At 50.3% G+C, this 22,302-nt stretch overlaps 5 protein-coding genes across 5 annotated transcripts; 1 reads left to right on the forward strand and 4 right to left on the reverse strand.

Annotated features, from left to right (window-relative positions):
• Positions 1-1,384: 1,384 nt before the first annotated feature.
• Positions 1,385-4,900, reverse strand: TGME49_269150 (DHHC zinc finger domain-containing protein; the record flags this gene model as incomplete). Its single annotated transcript, XM_018781532.1, has 9 exons — positions 1,385-1,581; positions 1,860-1,953; positions 2,178-2,258; positions 2,516-2,617; positions 2,829-2,908; positions 3,114-3,208; positions 3,578-3,678; positions 4,097-4,212; positions 4,696-4,900. The coding sequence occupies 9 exons, from the start codon at positions 4,898-4,900 to the stop codon at positions 1,385-1,387; spliced, it is 1,071 nt and encodes a 356-aa protein (XP_018636568.1).
• Positions 4,901-6,940: 2,040 nt separating this feature from the next.
• On the forward strand, positions 6,941-8,946 carry TGME49_269140 (transport protein particle component, Bet3 domain-containing protein; the record flags this gene model as incomplete). Its single annotated transcript, XM_002365566.2, has 5 exons — positions 6,941-7,024; positions 7,312-7,400; positions 7,598-7,779; positions 7,949-8,073; positions 8,287-8,946. 5 exons carry the CDS (start codon positions 6,941-6,943, stop codon positions 8,413-8,415), a joined length of 609 nt encoding a protein of 202 aa, XP_002365607.1. The 3' UTR covers positions 8,416-8,946.
• A 281-nt stretch (positions 8,947-9,227) lies between these two features.
• TGME49_269130 (hypothetical protein) lies at positions 9,228-10,784 on the reverse strand (the record flags this gene model as incomplete). The annotated part of the gene is made up of 1 exon (XM_002365565.2): positions 9,228-10,784. The coding sequence occupies one exon, from the start codon at positions 10,782-10,784 to the stop codon at positions 9,438-9,440; it is 1,347 nt and encodes a 448-aa protein (XP_002365606.2). The 3' UTR covers positions 9,228-9,437.
• Positions 10,785-13,483: 2,699 nt separating this feature from the next.
• TGME49_269120 (oxidoreductase, putative) lies at positions 13,484-15,540 on the reverse strand (the record flags this gene model as incomplete). The annotated part of the gene is made up of 5 exons (XM_002365564.1): positions 15,098-15,540; positions 14,662-14,925; positions 14,243-14,473; positions 13,897-14,037; positions 13,484-13,722 (listed from the first exon to the last, which is right to left on the reverse strand). The coding sequence occupies exons 1-5, from the start codon at positions 15,312-15,314 to the stop codon at positions 13,484-13,486; spliced, it is 1,092 nt and encodes a 363-aa protein (XP_002365605.1). The 5' UTR covers positions 15,315-15,540.
• A 1,512-nt stretch (positions 15,541-17,052) lies between these two features.
• TGME49_269110 (ornithine aminotransferase, mitochondrial precursor, putative) lies at positions 17,053-19,784 on the reverse strand (the record flags this gene model as incomplete). The annotated part of the gene is made up of 4 exons (XM_002365563.1): positions 19,280-19,784; positions 18,480-18,645; positions 18,072-18,234; positions 17,053-17,809 (listed from the first exon to the last, which is right to left on the reverse strand). The coding sequence occupies exons 1-4, from the start codon at positions 19,517-19,519 to the stop codon at positions 17,053-17,055; spliced, it is 1,326 nt and encodes a 441-aa protein (XP_002365604.1). The 5' UTR covers positions 19,520-19,784.
• Positions 19,785-22,302: the final 2,518 nt, after the last annotated feature.

Genomic DNA, 22,302 nt, shown 5'->3' on the forward strand with positions numbered 1-22,302 from the left:
TGGCTCTGCTCACTCTACACGAAACCTGGACGCACTGTGGAATGTCTCCATGGTCTGAAAAAGAGCAATGCTGTGTGCTGTTTTCACTGAACAAACCGAACTACAGTCGTTCCGATGGTGGAAGCGGTTCTTCTGCAACGCTGCAACCTTTATTGGAGTACTCTTCATTAATCGCACTGCTTTAGCTGTATACATCTGCGAAGAAACTTCTGGGGTGCCTTCGCCGAAGAAAACGAGCGGCGAAACATCTACCTTTTCATGTTTCACGCGACCACTCACATGACTCTGTTCTCAGCTCAGCTGCCTAGTAATTCGGCTTAGGGCGACTAGGAAACCCACAGTCATCTGTTTTAGAATGCTGTCCGCTACCACGTGAACAAATGCGTTTTGGGGCGGCTGTTCGCGCGACCTCGAGTCACCTAACGAATAATAAGTGACTCCACATTCGACAGTAGGAGGACCTGTAAAAAGCAACGGGGCGCCTTTGGACACCGCATATTTCTTAGAAAGGTCTCACAAAATGTGACAGTGATTCACAAGTCAAGACGTCTCACACTGTTCAGTCAGTTCCGAGATTCATGCTAAGCTAACGCGTGTTCCGTTGGCTGGCTACACCTGGATGCGCCAGAGGCTTCAGTGAAACTTGTGAGTTCTGACTCCGTTTTTCATCGGCAACGCGAGATTCCAGTGCAGACATATCACACCAGGTTGGTACTGAACCAACTAACAGGGGCCATACGCAGTACATACTCGAGTAGCAACAAGCCTGACTGATATGATGACTCTTGTGGGCTCCCCCATGCTAGTAGCATGCGAAGGATCATACCAGATCTTCCGCCTATGCAACAGGCGAGCCGTGTACAGTAACCTGTTCCACATGCAGAGAAATCCTTCACATGCACGAAAAGCCTTGGCCCATTCAAATCATGTGAGTACAACGAGATATACAGAATACGACTGTATTCGCAGCCCAATAGCAAATCCCATGGATATGATCGGCGATCCAAATGAGCCCTGTCGGGTATCCTGCCTAAGTTTTTCTTTTTGCTTCTATTGGCAGGCAGCCACTTCCGACTAAAAGGTGCATACTCGCAGACATCGTCTGCGCTAGAGGGTACCACATGCTTAGAAATATCCGCACATCCCCTGGAAACACTGAAAGGTCCTCCTCTCCCCAAGAATGCAAAGTGACCCACTGCTCACGAAACCGGTGCGGTGACCCCGCGTTTCTTAGTGTCTTAAGTGTCAATAGGTCAGCTCTCTCCTGTATGGTCGGACAGACCACAACAAAGACCACGATTTCACGATCCTCGTGACGTTGTGGAACATAACTCGATTTGACAAGACACCTAGTACAGGTGATACAGTTCGGTAGTTTGTTGACCTAGGTTCCGACAACGGATTTTGGCCTCATCACAGCTGACGGAAATCTTTCCCGCAAGTCAGTCCTTTCCCGTGAGAATCCCGCGGACACGAGCTCGATGCTCTCTCGCCGATGGGAGTCCGTCATTGAAAAAGTGGTTCCGTTTTCGAAGAACCACGGGGTCTTGCCGGCAGGATCTTCCTCGAGATACACGGGCTCTGAACGAAGGCCATCAGCAAACCAGACCAACCACACCTTTTTTCTGAAGAAATCTCACGCGGATAACGAATCGACTATGCTGGTTTGAAACTGAAGAAATAGTCAGCTCCCTGCATGCGCCCCGCATGCAGCACCCAGCAAATGACATCGAGTGACTAACTCACGAATCTTCAGCTGCTGTAACGCTTGTGGACCACACGTGAATGGTAACACTCTGACACCAATATCGGGCTGCTAATCAGGGACATCAAACCTGTCCAACCCGTCGCTCGCTTACCTGCCCAGTCAGGTGAAATTGACGGCGGACACGGAATTAACCAAAGCCACCACGTGGGACCGAACACTTCAGCTACATGCTGGAAGAAAGTTGTCTAAATGAGAAAATGACAGCCAAAGAACAATGTGCACAGTTGCAATAACGTTCCGCGTTCAGTTGTCTAGAGTGCGAGTGATTGATCCATTCAGTTCTAAAACGGCGTGCCTTAGCACCGGGGCAAGCCTCTACGACCGCCGTTGTCGTTAATGGGAAGTGTTTTAAACTATCCCTATAGTTAAATTGTCACGTCACTCAAGAAAGCAGCTGTCTGCAGCATACCCGCGCGCCATGGGTATTCTTGTAAGTCTCCACCAGGGTGGTGTTCGACTCCAGGGCCTCCCATTGCTCAGACAGGAAGTCCTGTATCATACAAAGAACACAGTGGCGCCAAATTGTCAGTCACATTAGGTTTCCGAGACACGTCCCCCACATTCGCGGAATTACTGTGACTGTTCAGTATGTGCTCCTCGGTTTTTCTGTAGGCTCCACTCCGCAAGCAATCTTATGCCGGTCTCCCAGTCACCCCTCAAACTGCATCTTCCGCAGTCATCGCTTCTTCCTGCCGCCCCGAATGAGTTCAACACGCCGACGTAGAAAAAACGCTTAGAGACGCTTACCAGAGACATTGCCAGGAAGAAGACGAGTACGGCGAGGCACAGTACCAAAGAGGTGACTAAGAGCCACGGGGGCGCAAGACTTGCAAATTTGGCCTCAACAACCTGAACCGCACCCCCACAAACAGTTAGCCAAGCAAAACACACAACGTTTCTCTCGGGAGAGACAGTCTAACCTCATCCGTTCACGTGTCTGCTATCGTGTCTCCTGAAAATCCAGTATCCGTAAATCCACGCTACTGAGAGTAGATGCCGTCTCACCATTCCGATCGTCACACATTAGCAAATATTATCGCGGGGCTTGAAAATATTTTACCTCTTTCTCTGGGCCCGAGAGCAGGAACCACTTGAACGCCCCTATACCAAATATAAGGATGCTGATAGTGCACGCGCAGCCTGAAGAAAAGGACAAAATTGGAGGAACGGGCGGTGTATTCGCCTCACCTGGAAGCTGCATTCCACGCCTAAACATGGGTTGACAGCTCCTTCGACCTGTATCTAAACGAGGTCGTCGCTGTCGCACTCAGTGCGGAACCACATTGTCTGCAGACCTGCTGCTGCGTTGAACTCATTCCTGTCCCGAGTCCAGGTATCGCCTTACTGATGTAGATAAGAAAAAGGATAAAGTACTTCTGGTTCATCAATCCAACGCAGTTGTTTATCCACGGACAATGATGATCCATCCGGAAAATGCACCTGAAGCAAAACACACAGCATAGAAGCGCACACGGTAAAATATCCACCACGCGTAGCATGGGAAGTCTGCGCGTTAACGCGGAAAAACGCAGACGGCAAAGTAACACAGTACATTGAAGACAGAGCGGAAGGAGCATGACAGAAGGACGAAAGAGAGAAGCGAGGGCAAGACCGAAGAACGGGAGGTGCCAGAGGAGACCGGAGGCAGATAGCAACTGCGGGGAGATAAATTTCAGAGGCAGCTAGACGTAGAATATGTCAAATAGACGCTGAACTCAGTCCTGAATAATCAGAGGTGGCGGTTAGCAAGTTGCGCAGACAGTGGCAGAGAAAGAGTGATCCAGACACGCCTGGCAGTAAGGGACTCACTCTTTGCAAACCTTGCAGTGGTGCGCCCGTGGTGGCTTCCAGCGACCTTTACACGGGGAACACTGTCCTGGGGGGAACGGGAGATTCGGAGGTACCTGACTCTGCAGGACAGGAATCATGATCCGTGAGAGTCAGCCAGTTCTTGCCGCTTTGTGCTTGGCAAATCACAGTACAGCACGGGGCTCTACATTTACACTTCAGTGTATTCATACCCCTATCGTGTTTCCCCCGTAAATAGTTACCCATATACGTACTTGGATACTTACATACATACATGCTTTCGAGAGGATACACTGGGTAAGCGAACTTTAAACCGCTCACAGGTCTGTCTGCCTTGAACCCTAGGCCACACTTTGTAAGCAAAAAAGCAACGACCTGGGCACGCGGAAAGAGTTATTTCTTGTATCTAGAGCTATTTAGACTGATGTAGAATCGACCGTCTTTTTCGCTCTGTACGCATCCTTCTCGCAAAGCATCTCAGCCAACAGGACAGCAGAACGATTGGGAAATACAACGTACTGGTGCATGTTTGGTAGAGCCAGGGTCAGTGAAGACTGCCAGCAAATGCGCCGTCAGCGCGAAGACAACCGAGAGCTCGTGCAGGATCAAAAGAAAGATACCCAGGACCGTGTAACCTGAAAAAGAAGTGAGCCGCCACCGGCAGAAGCCGCGAACAGAAGTGAATGAAGGCAAACCAATCTGAAAGCTTGCAGACACCCGCCTGATTTCGAACTAAGGAATGTAGCAGGAAGCCGCGTTTGGACAGGATAAACGTGTCGCGTATGATTGTAAGCCATCGCCGGGGCGTCCCACTATAACTGGACCTCCGTGCTACATCCAAACGGTAAGATGTTTTCTTTTGGAATTGAAGCGACAAACTCTGTTTTAAACGTCACCGCGTGACCAACACGCCGCCGCCCCTTTCCAACGCCTCCGCATACAACCCTGTGGAACTGCTTTGGCATTAGAAACAACTGGCCGCTCTAGATGGACTCAGCACAACACCCGCGACTTCTACGGAGGACCCATCCATGCAGCAGGCTCTAGGCGTTAAGCAGAAATCCCAAAGTCTGCCAAATTTGGTGCAGCACTTTCGCCTCCCGAGTTTTCGCACGCACCGTTGTCTCGAGGAGCCAACGGCTCACGTGAAAACTGGCGACCGAAAATTCCCCAGAGCCAGCCAGAGCGTGGACTCTCGACTGGCTCCTGGTGAGTGAAGAGGGGGGAAAGAATGAAACGAACGGTGACCGTGTTGGCCACCAGCGCGCACACCCACACGAGGAGGCACAAGAAGATTCCCAAGGGACTGAATATCAGCCGCATGGTGGGGACATCACTTCTGCTTCCCGCCTCTAGGGTTCACCAGGCAAGCCGCAGCTCCGACGCATGTGGCAAGGGGCAGATCGTTTGTAAGCGAGACAGTACGCTGGTTCAAGGGTCATTTTCCCTGACCTGAGCGGAGCCAGAAACTGCATTCGAAGAAACGCTTAGAATTCCATTCGCGAGGAGATAACGGTGGAGGGAACGCACAGCACCTGACATGCCTGTTGGTTATATGCTGCTCAAAACGAAAACTTCGTTTTGTGCGCCTAGCAGCGGGAACAGGTCCCTTGAAGGGGTCGGCAGACACCCGGGGGTACGCTCATACTTTGAACAGAAGAATTCATTGAAAGCTTTGTAGAAGAGGTGAGCAAATCCTTAAGGTAACAACCGGCATGAAGCACAAAACGTTCGAAATGAAGGTGCGCGGAAGACCTTGGGAACTGCGCCCAACCCCCCTTGTAGCTGGCCAGTCACACGGCCCGCCAGGCCCTCATACAAAGCCCAGCTTCCTGATGATTTGACGAGGGACAGCCTAAATGCGAACTTAATCACAGACAACCTCATAGATGGAAAACACTTGACTCTAGGCTACTTGCTACGATTCACCCTTAACCATGCACAAGTGCCGCCCGGGGAACCACGGACGGTTGACGCGGTTCACGAGAGTGCCCAGGAAAATCACGGCGGAACCCCAAAATAACTGTAGAAATCGCCCGCCGCTTTCGGTATGCCCCGCGCATCTGCTTCTGCTGTTTCCGTAAGAGGTAATCGAAACTAAGCCAGCTGGTTCCCAGAATGGCGCAAGGACCGCCTCCTGCATCGCAGCTTGTGCTCTTGGGGAAATTGGCAAGTTGCGCACGATGTCAGTGCCTACAGAAACTCTTCGTGAGCCAACAGCACGATTCTAATCTTGGGGAACAAACACAGACTCAACCATATTCGTCGACACTGGCACATGCCACAGTGCGAGGCCAACTATCGTAAACTTGCACGTTACATCAACAGATCAAGTGTGCGGCTTTGCCGCGGCCGGTCTGTTGTTTGTCAGGCACTCCGATTTGTTTGACACATAGACATTTTGCGAACACTCTGGACGTCTGACTTTATTTTGCTGCAATGCGTGTAGCAAGATTTGAACGTGCCTCCAGAATTAGTGGGTCAGCTGGCACGTAAAAGTGTGCCGTGGCCTTGAAACGCTGTCTCCGCGCTGTCGAAAAGCCGACAAAAACTCTTGGGGGATCGGAGCGGTAGGCCGGCGGCACAAGCCGCAATGCGGTCCTTTATGGAAAACAGTAACCGAATTCTCCGTGCACATAGTAAGTCACCTAGTTGCTTGGCTATTCTGTGGACATTCGTACTTCGTTTGGTTGTCTAGACGTGGCTCAACCACGGTGGCACAGACGAAGGCGCACAGAAACGCTCAGCCGGAAAAGCCTTCTCAGGCAGAGAGCGTAGTGCCGGTGGTCCCGTGAAAACTACAAAGGTCATGACTCCTATGTTTCCTGCAAATGTGTGGTGTCAACATTAACGCCAGTCCTTTGTCTGACCTGAGCGAGCGCCTCGACCAACCTCTCTAAGCTCCTCTCCGCCGTGATAGTCATCGTTGTGAAAGCTTGTCTTCACCGACCTACGAAGCTTTGTGTCTCTGTTCAAGACACTATGTCCCGCTGCATGCCGTTGTTTTGGGTGTAGCAGGGGACCGTCTTCCCCAGTCGCTGTGTTTCGTGTTGCACTGAATACTGTCTGCATTCCTGCGTTACGTTTTCGTTCACAACTTGTGTCTTCCTTCACTGGCTGCACAGCAGAGCAACTTCTGGGTAGGCGACACGCAGAGAAAAGCAATCTTTGTTTATTCAGGTGTTTGTGGTTCTGCAACGAATTTCGTCCGCGATGGCTTCTTGGCGGTAACCTGTCGGCCGCAGGACCTCTCTGCTACGGAAAGAAGTGTCTTTTTTCTACGGGCGTTACTGGGAACGAGCAAGGAGGGGGAGGAGATAGAGCATCTGATGCTTTCTAAGGGCTGTGAGGGTGTTGAGAAAAATGGAGCGTAACAAACTGGAGCGACGCAAGTCGCTCACCCATCCTTCTCTCCTTGATAGAAGCCTACAGAAATCCAAACAGGAAGTAAGACGACCACAATCTGAAAGGGGCAGACTTGGCACTGGGTGGTTGAGTGGCGCATATACGTGTTAAAACAGTTGAAAGGCCATTTTTGAGATGTTAAAAGTGATGCGTAGTGATGCTGCTCGACAGTTAACTCCGCAAAGAACAGCTTGGTCCATCCTCCCTGGGGAAAAACAAAGATGCATGCGTACAGTACCGATGGTATGCATATCCACGAACGCTAATGGACCAAGGAGGTGAAAGTCTACCGACCTCGTTTCCTTCCTGTTCCACGGCTCGTGTTTCAGGTCAGTCTCAGCATATTTGCTTTCCTTTTCTCCGAAATTGTCCAGTACTGTCTGAGCTCCGCAAAAAAGGGCTACCGCATGGAAGACAGGTGAGCATCTGCGGACCGCGAATCCGAGCGTCAGAGTCAAGGGACAGCTGTGGAGCAGAAATTTTGAATGTTATCCAACAACGTGAGTGCCTCTTCGCTGGCGGGTGCTGTTGTGAACCCTTGGGAGGCTCGATACTCTCGGAATCCGCTTCTCCACCATGCAACATCGTTTTCTACAACCATTTCTTTGCTTGCAGGTTGCACGAGCTTGGGCTGCGTGTCGGGTATAAGATCCTCGATCTGCTGGTTTACCGCGAGCGGCATAAGAAGAGGGAAATCAAAGTCCTCAGCATTTTGACGTTCGTGTCAACCTGCGTGTGGCGGTATCTTTTCGGCCACAGTGGAGAGCTGCTCAAGGCACAGGACAACGAACTCGAGTGTAAGTGTACCAGGCGCCAGCATGCAGGGGGCGCCATTTTACGAACTAATGCAGTCACCCCGGTGAAAGGCTCCCGTCCTGCCGTGCTCCTCATGCGTCTGTCTACACACTGTTCGGCTGACCAGGATTCCTCTGTGTGTGTGTGTGTGTGTGACTGCCTTGTGTGCAGATATGATAAACGACAAACAACTCCTCCTTAACAAATTTATTTCCATTCCGAGAGACATGAATCACGTCAACTGCGGCGCATTCGCCGCAGGGATAATCGAGGGTATTCTGTGTAGTGCTGAGTTCGTAAGTGCAATCACGCATATAGGCCTAGCCGTGCCGCCCGGGAGGCGTCCCGTCGCTTCTGTTCTTTTCTGAGTGCAGGGTGTCTTGAAGCAAGATGTTTACCGGAGATTTCCCACGGTGGCATGCGGGCATTAGGATGCAGCGTTTTTCACATTCGCATAGTGGTAACGGTATGCGCTTCCTTTTTGCCTCTCGGCTTGGATGTGCATACAGCCTGCAGCGGTTTCAGCTCACACGGTGGAGGACACCCCGAATTCAAAATCGACCACCTTTCTGATAAAATTTCTCCCGGAGGTCATTGAGCGACAAAAGCGATTGGGAGGAGGCGGTGTGACTGGATGATAGTGGATGGGTGAAGCCAGATGCATGTCCAGGCTCATCCACCATGGAGAAGTGTCGGTGCCATTGCGTATGCGCGCTGTATCTTCGTCGAGTTTTTGCGGCAGCTAGATTGCATTTGCAGCTGTACCAAATTGTGTTGCAAGCTATGTAACGCCTGAGTTCCAGGCAGGCAGTCAATTGATAGGGACTCCGTTACGGACTGTAGGAAGCGAACCAGCAGTTGCTTATGGAAGCCGTGGTGCGTCTCCGCGCCGTGAGGAAGAGATTATGTGTGCAGAGCCGGATTCTGTTAGTTCGCCAGTTGTTCGTAGTTGTATCTGTCGTGCCTTTCTTTTTCGATGGCAGTAACTTTCACGAGTGACCGTAATCTACTACACTACTGGCACGGTGTGGCTTGCTCTGCCAGGAAGCAACAGCTGCACACAGGAACAAAATGTATACTCATGTTTCTGCGCCTAATTGAAACATAATGTGGCTACCACAGTGGCATTTCAGCAAATAACTGAGGCATTTCAATCACTTTGAGATTTCGCTGCGGCATGCTTCGCCGTACTCGATAGTGCGAGCGGAGCCTGGTCAGTGTCCTCGTTAGCAAAGTAGAGGCCGTTCGGTTCCATAGGTGCTACTAGAGTCTAACCATCCACCAGAATGCGTTAGACCGGTGCGAAACGTCACCGTGTTCCTGCTTTCGGGGCCAGCAATTTGTAAATATGGCTATATATATATATATATATATATATCCTAATTTCCTTTCCGTGTCCCACCGAAGCCCTTCGATGAGGCAGGTACTAGCGACAGCATTTCAAGAAACCGAAGGTCTGCCATATAAAAAAGAGTTCTTTGCCAAGAACCGACCAGCCAGCGTGTTATATTGGAGGACACAACTTGCGGTGCTCACTCCCGCAAGAGTCCACGCAAAACCACAACGCGCACTAAAGCCAGAATGACACTTTTGGAGCCTTGCGGGCCATGTCCGCAGGAGCCTTTCACTCACGTTGGAGATCGCCGAATTTCGAGTAACATCACGGAAGGAACGGCGATTCCCCTGCAGGCGTCTTCCCCAGCAACGTATGAACGATGCATATTAGCAGCATTGCAACGGTAAGTGCGATGAGCGCCGTCGACCCAACAACGATTAGGTGATTCTTATTCATTCTGTGTTGGTCATATGCCTGAACCGTTTGGCATATGTGACGCAGAAGTCGCGAAGGCAGCGAACACGATCCTTCCGAATTCCTTAGCCGACCCTGAGCACCACTGGTTGTCTTCATCTTGCTACCTTCTGCCGTAGGGCTGTCGGAACTGCCGCATGCGGTGCTGGACAATTTCGTCTCTCTAGCATGCTGTTTGTATGGATAGCCCCACGCTGCTCTGGAGTGATGCACCCCGCTAGCCCCGAGCAGAAACGCATCTCTCTGCGCTTGCACTTCATTTGGCGCAAGCCCCTCCTGTGGTGTCTTTACATCAAGCAGCACCTCGTTACTCTTTCCAATGATGACGGACCCCACAACACAAAATCCTGGGTCCTGGCCTCTGGTTAGAACGACGTCCGACCACGGTTCATCGTGGCCATCTGGATGAATCTGAAGGCAGACGCCTGACACGGGAAGGTCTGCATCAGGCTGGTCGCTGGCAACAACAAACGTGTGCGTGGAACACGTGTTAACGTCGCACGCCTCGACTGCTCGTGACACCGACTGAGGTGATACCACAGTTTCGAAGTCGTCAGCGTTGGCGTATCCTTCGTGAATATCTGAGTCGTCTTCTTGACGTTCCCGAACTGTCCGGTCGAGACACTCCGATCCACGAGGCTGCTGATGCAGACCATGCAGCAGCCCTTCGGCGCATGCAGCTGCACTCAGGTTCTCGCAAGGGTCGCAGCCAGACAACAGAGGGGAAGGCGGCAGTATTCTGGCATGGTATGGTGCGTCTGTGTCCATCTCGTAGTCTTCAACTACGTCGTTGGCGCAGCCCAGAGCAGAAGGAGCATGTTGCGGCTGCTCGACGAGAACCATTCCATTATTCAACAGTGAATGAGTTCCTTGAGGCCGCATCTTCGCTACCGTGATCGAGGATGACGGGAATGCCGCGAAGGAAACGTCCAGCAGATGGTGTTGAAGCTTCAAATCCGACGCGGTTATCTCTGAAGATGCACTGTGACTTGAAACACACGCTGATACCCAGAACCCGTAGTCAGATGTGGAACCCTCTAAACCGACTGCTTTGTCTTCAGTTCTCGTCACTGGTTGATCGTCATCATCTGCTTTCTGAGAAGCATCGTGATATTTCTCAAAACCGCCTCTCCTGGGACTGCATGGTGACGCCGACATTGGGAGGAGCATCGCTTGGCAATCGTTACGACGGTTCATATTTTGTTTTTGAACGCACTTATGGCGGTTTCTAAGCCCTAAAATACAAATGACGCTCCTGCGTAGCGACGACTACAAGGGCCGGGCGCGGCCGAACCACCTCCTTCGATCGACGGCAAGAAAGACACGCCAGCCAAATGCGGCGTTCCAACTAGGATTTCGACTCCCTCTGTTACAGACAGAGTGTATAGTCACGACGACAACCGCTGGCCGAGAGACGGTGACAGCAGCTTTTTTCGGATCGCCAACCGTGCCCCGTGCTCGCCTTCCACGGCTCAATTCGCCTGTTGAGGTTCTCGGTAACCTTTCGGAATGCAGGTACGTCAGAATGGAGGTGGCATCCCCACTATGTTTAAAAACTAAAAGTCAAAAATCCACTCGTTCCAAAAAAGCGGGCGTGCAATGCGACCAGCATCTGGCTGCGCGTGAAGGAAGTGTTTCGCAGAGGAAGGGACCGGTTCACATCCATATGGGGACACCTATTTGTTACCCAACTCCAGCATTTGCAATTCCTTTCCACAACAGTGAAGGTGAACTCGACCCTGATGAGGCATAGGTATAGCCCATGCCGAGAACAGAAGGTGCAGGGTATAACCGGAGAGGAACCTGCCAAGGGAGGGAACAGTGCACAATGAGGAAAATCTAAAACGACCGAGGCCAAGGGAACGGATAATGGTAGTACACACACGCGAAGAAAAACGCTGACACCTGACACTTGACAAGAATGAGTGAACCAGCACGCCAGCCCCAATGACTGTCACACGCAGAACTGTCAGGCCTGGTGCCAGTCAGGCAAAACCACCCAAGACAATGCTGAATAGTGGCCGCAACCGGGTTGGAGCCACACACTTTACACAAGTTTTCAGAACCGGGCACACACAAAAAGTAAGGTTGTGGAAAGCGAATGAAAAGACAAAGACAAACTTTCTCACCACGGTTTTATAACAAGAAGACAACCCACTCAAAGGACCACGCGAAGTTGCTCGCTTGACAACTAGACATTTTGCTTAACAGGCTGTGTGCTCACTGAACAACTTGCATGTGCACACAGCACGCCACATGGCACAACAGGATCGAGCGCTGCTTTGGCATGTGCTCCTGACCTAATTGAGAAAAAACTTTCGTGGTTTCACACAGAACAACATTAAATGTCCCTGTTCAAATGCATTTGGCCGACTGTGGCAGACAAAAAACGAATAAGTAAAGAAGCCTGCAATAAATGGACCCACAGCTCAAAAATGGTCACTGCAGTTGCCTGGTCTCAGAGATGATCACTCCCAGTACGATGGTACAGATCATACTACCATCTGAGTAGTAGTTTTCTTGACAACAATCTGGATGGATTTCGTGCTACAGATGCATTGCCTCCATCGCGGGGCCACGCAGCACAACTGGCGTAGGTGGATACTGCCACATTATCCGGTGCCATCTGTCGGTCGCGGACCTATACGAAAACGGAAATAAAAGCCATCCCCTTATTGTCGAGGAGTGCAGCATCCTACCACGGCAGTGAGAATAGCAGTATGCTAGTGAAAATCTCGCTTACTGCTCCACAACACACGAACAGTAACACGCGTAATCGTACACACATCCTGAAGCGGATGAAGATTTTCGCTCACGAGAAAGCAACGTCAGGGAACATGCGAGGCTGCTTTGCTGCCGCATGGCTCCATCTTTGTGCTGTACAAGGTCTCACTCATAAAAGGCGAACATCGACATCGGCTATCCAGCGCAGAACACGTGATCGACATAGCGCTTCGATTTTCTCCCTTGTAGTAGAAGCAATGTGTCCAGAGGCTCCTCACATTGAATATGTTTCGTAGTATGATCTGATCGAGTAGACCTGCTTCATCATCAACAGTGAGTGCTCCATTCTGTTAATGACGGGAGTATATGCTCATCATCTTCCAGTTCTTGTAACAAAGGTTCCTCTTAGCGTGTGCTGTCAAATTTGTCGTGCAAGGCGGCCAAGAGCAGTGAGGAGCGTGTGGCCGTGCAGTTTGACCTTGACCTAAAGCTCACCAACGGAATCTATGGCCGCGTCAATGATTCCTTTACCAACTTGGAACTGTTATTTCTCTCTGCCTTTAGAGGCCTATGTCTCGGGCCAAACTGAGAAATGACAGTGAGATATTACGTGGTCTCGATTCAAAGGTTGTTGCAGTGAGGGAGCCCGGTCGCAGAACGCTTTGCCCTTAGTGGAGTTTCCATACTGCGCCGGTCACCGTCGCCGTTCGTTTGATAACGGCTGTTCTTCGAAACGTGCTGTGTTTTTCCAGAGAGGAAAACGATCTGCATAGTGTTCCACGCGGAATAAGAATAACAATCGCACGGAGACGGCGACTGCTCAGAAGCTTCACGGAAAACCTGCAATTACACCCAAGATAGGTGGGCTTCCTGCGACCGGAAGCATTCGAACACAACGTCTAGCCGGACGCCAGTGGTGGGCCCTAATCGAAACAGCCCGCTATTGATTGAATCTCCGTCCGATGGCTCGTGTTTTGCAGTAATGCAACTAACCACCGCGCCTTTGAGTTTTCGCGAGACATACATTCGGGTAGACTTAAAACTTGCACACGGAGACTGAGGGAGAGTCATGATCGCATTCATCGAACAGAGATCATCATCGCCGTTCCACGATACTCTTTATCAGCAAAAAGATGAAAATAATGCACTTCCAACCACACCTACAACCATGTTTATCGCAGCTCTGCTCTCGGATTGTTAACAGCTTTCTGTGCAATTATGTCTGCGACTGTTTCATCTGTTGCAGCGCACATGCTTCTTGCGGAGATATCGAGGAAGATACGAGCTGCGAAAGGGACATAATAATTGAAATACGCAATCAGTAACTCGGGGTTCCGCGACACCCAGCATTCGGTCAACTGGTTCGACGATGATTTGAGAATTTTTGCGGCGACCGTGTCGCTTGAGAGGCCTGTTTTGAGCACAAATCATAACGAGAGGCAAATCGTATTTACTAAGCGACCGCGCAAATTCATACTCAAAGACTTCTCAGGCAGTGATGTGGCAGGGTGTGACGCTTCTTGAATTCAATCGCTTCCACCTTGTGTCCCACAAGCTGAGTAAGAGAGTATTTTTGCCTCCTTACCGACAGTGACTTTCTTGCTTTTGTAATCAACCGCCTGTGGCATCTCAGCAGGCCCAACAGCCCGTGTGTAGATCGGTGTGTCCACCCAACCGGGGCAGATGTTTGTGACCGCAATATTATATCCCTTGGCCCTAAATTCTCCTGCAATTTTCAACATCACAAAACCGTCGTAAAATAGGAAATATGGAACAGAATGTGGATCAGCAGCTTTAGGCTGAGATCGAGGGGCCACATCCCCCAAGCTGTCGTAGCATCACACGTACGCTGTTTGGCCTGCCGACAGCTTCACGTGAACTGTTTCCAAAACCTGCCAAGGCAGGGTTGTGGGTATGACTTATCAACTCACTGTCGAGTCCTTCAGCAAAAGCACGCAGTCCGTGCTTGGCGGCGCAGTATGACGCGAAACCACCAGTGACGAATCGACTATACATGGAGGCGGTAAAGATGATGTGGCCAAAGCCGGCTTCTTTCATGATCGGTATAACAAGCTTGGAAAGCTTCATTTGAGCTAGCAGGTCGATAGTGACTACTCGCTCATCAGACTTGTACGGCATGAGAGCACCAACTCCGATAATCCCTGCAGAAGCGAGTGCAAGAAACAGGAGTATTCTATCGTTTGGGGAAAAACGTTGCAGCTGGGCACAAGTTTTCGCGCTTGTTGTACACAAACTAGTGTGCGCTGCTTCGTTGGGACCCTTGCCGATAGAATGATACTGTTCATCGTAGCACTGCTAGAGTCTGACGGCTTATACAACACAGTCGCACCGGCGTTGTTGAAAAGGAAATCGATCTTGCCCTGCCATTCTTTCGCCTTGACGACTGTATCATCCAGTGTTTCGAGGTGCAGCATGTCACACGGTAGCACAAGGAAGTCGCTCTCTTTCCTCTGCGTCCCTTTCTTGTTGCAGAATTTGATAATGTCGTCCACAGCAGCTTTCAGTGCATCAGGGCGGTTGCTGGACATGATAATTTTGCAGCCACGCATGGCCAGTAGCCTAGCAACGCTCAGCCCAATGCCACTGCAAGCACCTGAGCACATACAACAGAGTACAACATAATCAGCATCGCCGGTGGACATTTCTCGCTTCACAGTGTCAGGTGAAAACAAAGCCAATCAACAAAAAGCGCAGGTACGCCACTAGTCCCGCTCTCCCGTTGCAAATGCGAAGCCGCGGCAAGCACAACATACGACGAAGCATACCTGTGACCCACGCCGTTCTGTCCTTCCAGTAGTCCTTCTTCTCCGGAAGTATTTTTGTTAGGAAGTCGCAGTCACGCAATATCAAAGCAGCGACGACGCACCATAAACTGTTCAAGACTGCTCCAGCAATCTTGAACATACCTAAGCAAGCTACTATCATGAGTAGCGGCGACTCCACCAGTGCGTTGAAGAAGCAGCTGAGACCGATACACTCCATTTTGTTGCCCAAGAAGACATCAAGATAAAGTCAAAAACAAGCAAAACCAGGATGCGGACCAGGAAAACGAACACCTGGGAAAGATACAACGTATGGCTTAAAAAGAACACCTCCGGTGGGCATACCTAAAAATGGTAACTATTGCGTCTAACCGTCAGGAAAAGTCTGATACGTTTGTCAAGGTGTTGCTTCCTGCCATTCATTCCTCTACCGGCAATAATATCACGAGCCACGCCACACACGCGTCTATAGCAAATCGCAGTCCCGTTGCCCGCGTAGGGAGAGCGCTGCATTCAGAGTTTTTCTCCTCGTGTCAGTTCGACAGCCAAAAAAATCTGGGTGTCCCTGACAAATGGAGACGCCGCATGATCTCGCCTGTTTAGCTCATCCTCAATTGGACCTGCTGTAGCATAGGGGACCGTCTTGCATTTTTGCTACTACATTCGTTCCTCTTTTGGAGTGACTCCTACGATGACGGCGGTCAACACGTACGACAAATCGGCTATTGCTTCTGCTGGCAACTGTTAGGCATTGAACTCGGAGGCGTTCTCGGCGGCCGAGCAAGGGAAAAATTCACGCACGTCTGAAAGTGACGACGCCAACACAGAATCACCTCAATTCGAAATGCAACGCTCACGACGGGTAGCAGCCACAACATTACGTCGCTGGCGTGCTGAAGTGAACTGTACGAAAGCTGAGAGACTCAAAAGCATTAATACGCCGCCACCATTAGAAGAAGACACTTCTGTTCGAATGGTGCAGCCTGACTTGAAAACGGCACGAGCAGAAAGGGAAATAGGTCGATGAGAGATAGCAAGCAACTGTGCTGAACATGGGAGAGATCGTAGTTGGCATGGAGTATTCACCATAACGTGGGGGAGGTGGTTCAAGATGATGATCTCCGCAAGCGTTTATACAGTAATGTAATACGAACAATCATCAAGTTTCGGATAGTGAGACATTTCCAGTGCGCGTGGAATTTCCATCTCTGCATATTATGCTCTGTATGCTCTGCGGAGAGACGGCAGAGCTGCCCTGCGTCACGACCGCAGGTGGGGCTTTTTCTTCGCCTTGACAACTACTGGACTGGTTCACAGGAAGGTACCAACTCACGGATCAAACAAGTTATCAGTTCAGGACCGTGCTGGCAGCGCGTTGACGACTTATGAGTCACACGCGTCTGGTCTTGCACGCGCGAAGCCATACCGTCAATCATTACCGGTTATCGCTTCCGCGCCCCCAACTCTATATAGGAATAAAGCTCGACGACTTGTGCCTGCCGTATTTGTGTTCCGAAGTTGTCTTGTGCAGAGGAGGCTGTACCACTCTACGATCGTTACGACAGTGTGTGTGTCGCTCTGTATCCCTTTGGGGGAAAAAAGACACTTCGAAGGCAATCACTTTGTTATGGCGCGTGTACAGGACTTCGTCCGGGGCTTATAGTATGTGCACCATACCAATTTTCATAAACCAGTTGATGGAACCCTCACTGCCACATGGATCGTACGTTCGCAAAAGTAGCCAGTCACGAAGCGTATTACACCTCCTCTGAAAGTATATTTGCGGCTTTAAGGAGAAAATGATCACCCCTAATAGGAGCCCGGCTGACACCAAGAAAGACAAAACGTTTCTCTGTCACTTAAGACAAGGCACGATAGAAGAGGGTAGAGTTATTGGAGGCGGCAGGCGTCCGCATTACACCAGTTCAGACTTCAGGAGGCTTCGCCAGCGTTAGTAGTCATTTTTTGCGCTCCTCCTCGACCGCAAGGAATGACTTAATGATGCGGGTAGTTGCATCCCGGTGCTCCTCATCTGTGATAACCAAAGGGGGGATAAAACGCATAACCCTCCCTCTAGTTGGCTTCGACAAAATGCCGTTTTCTTTAAGCTTCATTACAACGTCATTCGGATCAATGGCATCGGAGTCAACTTCTACAGCGTTGAGCAAACCGCGACCTCGAATTTCCTTGATCCATGGCACCTTCCCGTAGAGCTCTCTTCTGAGACAGTCTCGAAACTGCGCACCAAGCCTTTCAGCTCTGTCAGCGAGTTTCTCATCTTTGAGTACCGTTAGTGCCTCTACAGCCACGGCACAAGCAAGTGGGTTGCCTCCGAAAGTGCTGCCATGGGTTCCTGGCTTCAGCACATCCATGACATCCGCGCGGCCCATGACTGCACTGATCGGCACGACGCCAGCACTCAAGCTTTTTCCCAGCAACAAAATGTCGGGATGTACTTCATCGTGGTCCGCCGCAAGCAGCCGGCCTGTTCTGCAAAGTCCAGTTTGAATTTCGTCAACGATGAGTAGTACATTCTTGCTCCTGCACAGCTCGTGTGCGCGCTTCAAGTAGCCCGGTTTAGGGACATTCACTCCACCCTCGCCCTGGATAGGCTCGACAAAGAAAGCAGCGACGTTAGGATCTTTCAGAGCTTCTTCCAAAGCACCTACGTCATCATAATCAATGAGTTCGAATCCCGGAGTGAAGGGGCCGAAACTGAAAAAGGCGTCACACAAGGCAGACAGAAATACCGTAACACCGAAGGCAATCGACGGCTCTTACGCGTCTGCTTCTACTGCAGAAGAATCGACCACGTATTTAGCAAAACCAGTGCTGGCCACTGACTTCTCTCAGATTCTGTTCGGTACGAAACAAATATGAGCATGACACAGCTAAACCCCTACTTGTGTATTTTTTGCAAATCCTCCTTTCATGACGATGTTCGTTACATGGAGAATGAGCACGTTCTTTGTCTTACTTATTGTAGCAATCGAATGTGGTAGATGAACTGCACGCGGTGATTGTCCTCCCCCAGTAGTTGTTGTTGCACAAAATAACTTTGGCAGAGTCTGGTGGAATTTCTTTCACCTCGTACGCCCACTTGCGCGCGATTTTGAGAGCAGATTCACCAGCCTCGGCACCTGACGAGAGCAATAACGCGCACACAAACCTAATATTTATACTCCACAAAAAGCGTCGCCTGTCCCAGTCCATGCACATACGTTTGTCCTCGTAGAAAGCCCCTGCAAAAACATTGTTCGTTCGCGACCAGTAAGCCTGGACTGGCTGTTAATGTTGGGCAAATCCCACGTAAGGACAAGGGAACCGTCAACGTTTAATGCAGACTGCAGCGTATCACGAGAATCTGAACCTCCTTTGCGCTCACCGGTATTCATGAGGAGAACACGGTCGTACCCAAACATTTCCGCCATGAACCTGCATGCTGGTCCTGTGACGTCATTTCCAAAAGCCCGTAGGGTGAGAGTCAACCGCTCCGCCTGGCGGCACAGTGCTGCAATGACGCGGGGGTGACAATGCCCTTGACTGAGGCTCTAGAGATTGCAAAACATGTATATGACAAAATGGTCACGCCAACATCACTTTCTTGAGTAAAGTCAGTAGTTCACATCTGTGTAAACACACCCTTTACAGTGTATGTCTGAGAGTTGCCAGTGTGAAGTTCAGTGTTGATGTTTCTGTGCACGCAAATTGTGTTGAAACACCTTTCCAGATCTGACGTGAGAGATTGTAAATATCGCTTCTGCTGGCCTTTTGTCGCTTAGGCACAATGCATGGTTCCACCGAGTAGACATATTCTGACCAGGCAGGGTTCTGTGCGACTGATTCAGGGTCCCGAACAAACGCGTTGTCGAAACCCACACGGCCGAAAGTCTCCTGAGTCGGTTTCTTTGCTGCCTGAAAGTACCAGCTTCTCTCGTACAGATAATTCACACCTAAGGCCACTTATCTCGAACAAATTCTGTCGTAACGAAGTGCCGACATGATGTGTCAGTACGATGTCCAAGGAGCGTTCAATTGCTACGTGTGAACCCGCAGCTGCATCTGAATCGCTAAGTCAGATTTGCAAACTGCGTGCAACTGGGTGCCTCGGCAGGGATCCTTGACTGCTTAGTAATCTTTATGCGTTGTACGTACATCGGTTTACTCCACAGAACTGGTACTTACAGAGACACCGGCGAGGAAGTCGTAGTACTCATTGCCGTTGATATCCCAAACGCGAGCACCTTTACCTTTGCTGATAACAACCGGCACCGGCGCGTAGTTTTGGCAAACATACTGTCTGTCGCAGGCAAAAAAGTCTTCTTCTGTTTTGAGCTTTAAGCCATCCCGGTAAGCTTCAATGTTCGTTTTCCTAGCGCCACCTTCGGCTGCTGCAGAGGCGGAACCGTCGGACTTGGTAGCCATTTTTCAGTGACAGAAGCTAATGAAAGCAGGACACGCGAATCACCACAATCAATGGACATATCAATTATCTAAGCAAACTGGGCATACCTAAGAATGAAAACTGCACGAACAGTGGCTAGTAAAACGGCTGAACACACACGATATCAAATACACTTTTCCCGCAGTAGAGACGCCAAAGCGACACCTTAGGCAATCAAAATTGCTAAGAAACCACATACAGACAGTGTCAAGAGCGCGTATGCATCTCGTTTTATTAAGAACAACCGATTCCGTTCTTCGTGTTTGCTACGGTTGTCTCCTCTGCACGTTTTTTGGCCAAATCAAAGCACAAGGGCTGTTCAGCTGAAGGTCACGAAACTTGCAGAAAGGGAGAGCTGCTGTTGCGTCACGTTCGACGTTATGTCGTAGGTCGTATTTGAATGCATTACGTTTGTGTGACCCGAAAATTGACCACAGTGATCACACTACACCCACTGCGCACACGATTATGCTACAATGTGTCAAAAGCGGACCCTAAACGTTTTCTGGAACTAATTTTAACTGAATTCGCTCTGAGTCCTATAAGGTATCATCACAAAAGATTTTGGCCTTTATCTGTGCGGTGCACCCTTTACATAAGTAGTCAACAAGAGACATTTACACGTTGTGAGTGATATCTGTCAGTGTGGCATTGCCGCCATAGCCTCCCAGCCGGTGAGGAATTGTGGAAGCGTGCAGTCGCTTATGAGTACATCAGGCAAATTGTGAGTTCACTTCATCGGGGTAAAGGGTTATCCCAAGCTGCAGCAGTGGTGTAACGATGCGGTTAACCAGTAATAACAGTGGAAAGATACAATGTCCCTGACATTCGATTTGGCTATGAACGAGCGCCTTGCGCTGGCGATACAAGAGCATAAAACGAACGGTGGATTCGTCGTAAACGACTGATCTCTCAGGGAGCTAAAGAAAACGTTCATGGTAAAACCGTGAGCCAGCGTCGTGCGTGCTTGCCGAAGCGCCGTCGGAAGGCCTCCCACTTTAGTCAGATGTAGCCTCCAGTGAAACCACTGCAGCTGTATACGAGATTAGTCATTGGCAGGCTTCGGTTTTTGCTTTGATGCGTAGAGGCTCTCAGTCATGTCGAAAGCAGTGCTAAATGAAGGAAGGGCAGGGCTGTTTCAGTGTTCTACTTCCATGTGTAATCGTTGTCTTCCTAGCGGGGGTGCTGTGGTGACATCTGTGTTACCGCCTTTTGTCTCCGATCTACCAAACTGCTCACGTTCTCGTTTTCGCCAAGAACGCATTAACGGTAGCCGAAACAACCGGATCATACGTAATCAGTTGCGTTGCCATTTTTAGAATGAAGCAACGTCCTGTAAGGCAGTGGTTTCTAATGTTTCTCATGTTGTAGCAGCGCTGTTCTTTCCAAATTGCTTTTGAATCCCACCACAGCTGCGAGCAATTTTTGGGACCGCCTACCCAGGCGTTCGTGCCGCATGTGAACACGAGACAGTAGAGGTATGGATGGGAAACGGATGGCGAGAACAGCCGACGGCTCACTATTTCCAAAGTGCAAACAATAGAACAGGTTCCATACCATCGGTGACAGCGCGGCTCTGACCAGTCAATTCTTTTCAGTACATGTACATTGCTGCCTGACCTACTTTCCCAATCCCATGAGGAAGGCATGCCTGCTTGTGCGTGTAGGACAGCATTTCAGCTGGGCTTCGCGTTTTTTCGTCAGTCACTATGCACGACCGGTTTTTACTAGAGGCCCTTCGTGCTGTGAACACTTGTCTGATTGCGTCTTTTTCAACGTGTGGACTGAATTCAGAAACAGTCGACGCTTCCTGCTGCCGCTGGTATTCGAGGGTGATCGTTTAGGACTCGTTTTGCCGACACAAGTGATGTGGCAGAGTATGCGTGAGAAAGGTGAACAAGATTCTCAAAGTGGTGAGCCTGTGCTATCTCGTGGCTCGATCTCTTGTGCCTATTGAACCTCTATCGTGCCTGGATTTTTTCCTCGCAGCAACCTCGTAACAACGTCGGAGCGCCATGGACAACAATCAGAATCAGCCGAGATGAAATACATATTCCACCTTTCGTTCACGTTCGTTGGCAGATGTAGGTCGTGGGCAAACCAGAAGCGCATACGGCCGTGCGAGGGAACCAGCGACAGATGGCGCGGCAACTGCCGGCATACGGGGAACTTGGAGGGTTCCCCTTCTACCGAAATCACCTGGTCGAAAATGTGTCCGAAGAGCACACAGATGTAATCCACCTTCTGGAGAAGCTCTTGAGGTTCTTTACGAACCAGGAAACGCTTGCGAATGTGTCTACGGAGAAGCGTTGTCAACAACAGCCTTGTTCAGCTCAGAAGAGCAACAGCCGATGCGAACCGCACAGCCGTTTTAGAGGGCGCGCCCTTGACTGTGAGGATGGATTGCTGTGTCCCTGCTTCTACCAGTCCCGGACGAGGCCACTTCTGTCCCTTCTTGTCGAGAAAGCGTTGAAGAACTCTCTAAGAGTGGAAACCGCGATCATTACGGACAGAAAACTACACGTCCGAAACTTTCAGAACTCACGTCGGCTCTGGGCGGTGAGTGGAAGACCGGCAATCCCCCGAGTCAAGCACAGAGTCTACAACCTGGAGCACATCACATGCCATGGGGTACAACAATCTACCGTTCTGGAGAGCGCTGCGGCGCTCCCGGAAGTCTTATGGCAATGGAGACTATCGATGTTGTTGTGTCAGAACGCATTCCAACATGCTGCCCACATTTTCAAACACCCGAGAAGAGAAC

This window comes from Toxoplasma gondii, chromosome VIII (genome assembly GCF_000006565.2).
Source record: "Toxoplasma gondii ME49 chromosome VIII, whole genome shotgun sequence".
Classification (NCBI taxonomy): Eukaryota; Apicomplexa; class Conoidasida; order Eucoccidiorida; family Sarcocystidae; genus Toxoplasma; species Toxoplasma gondii.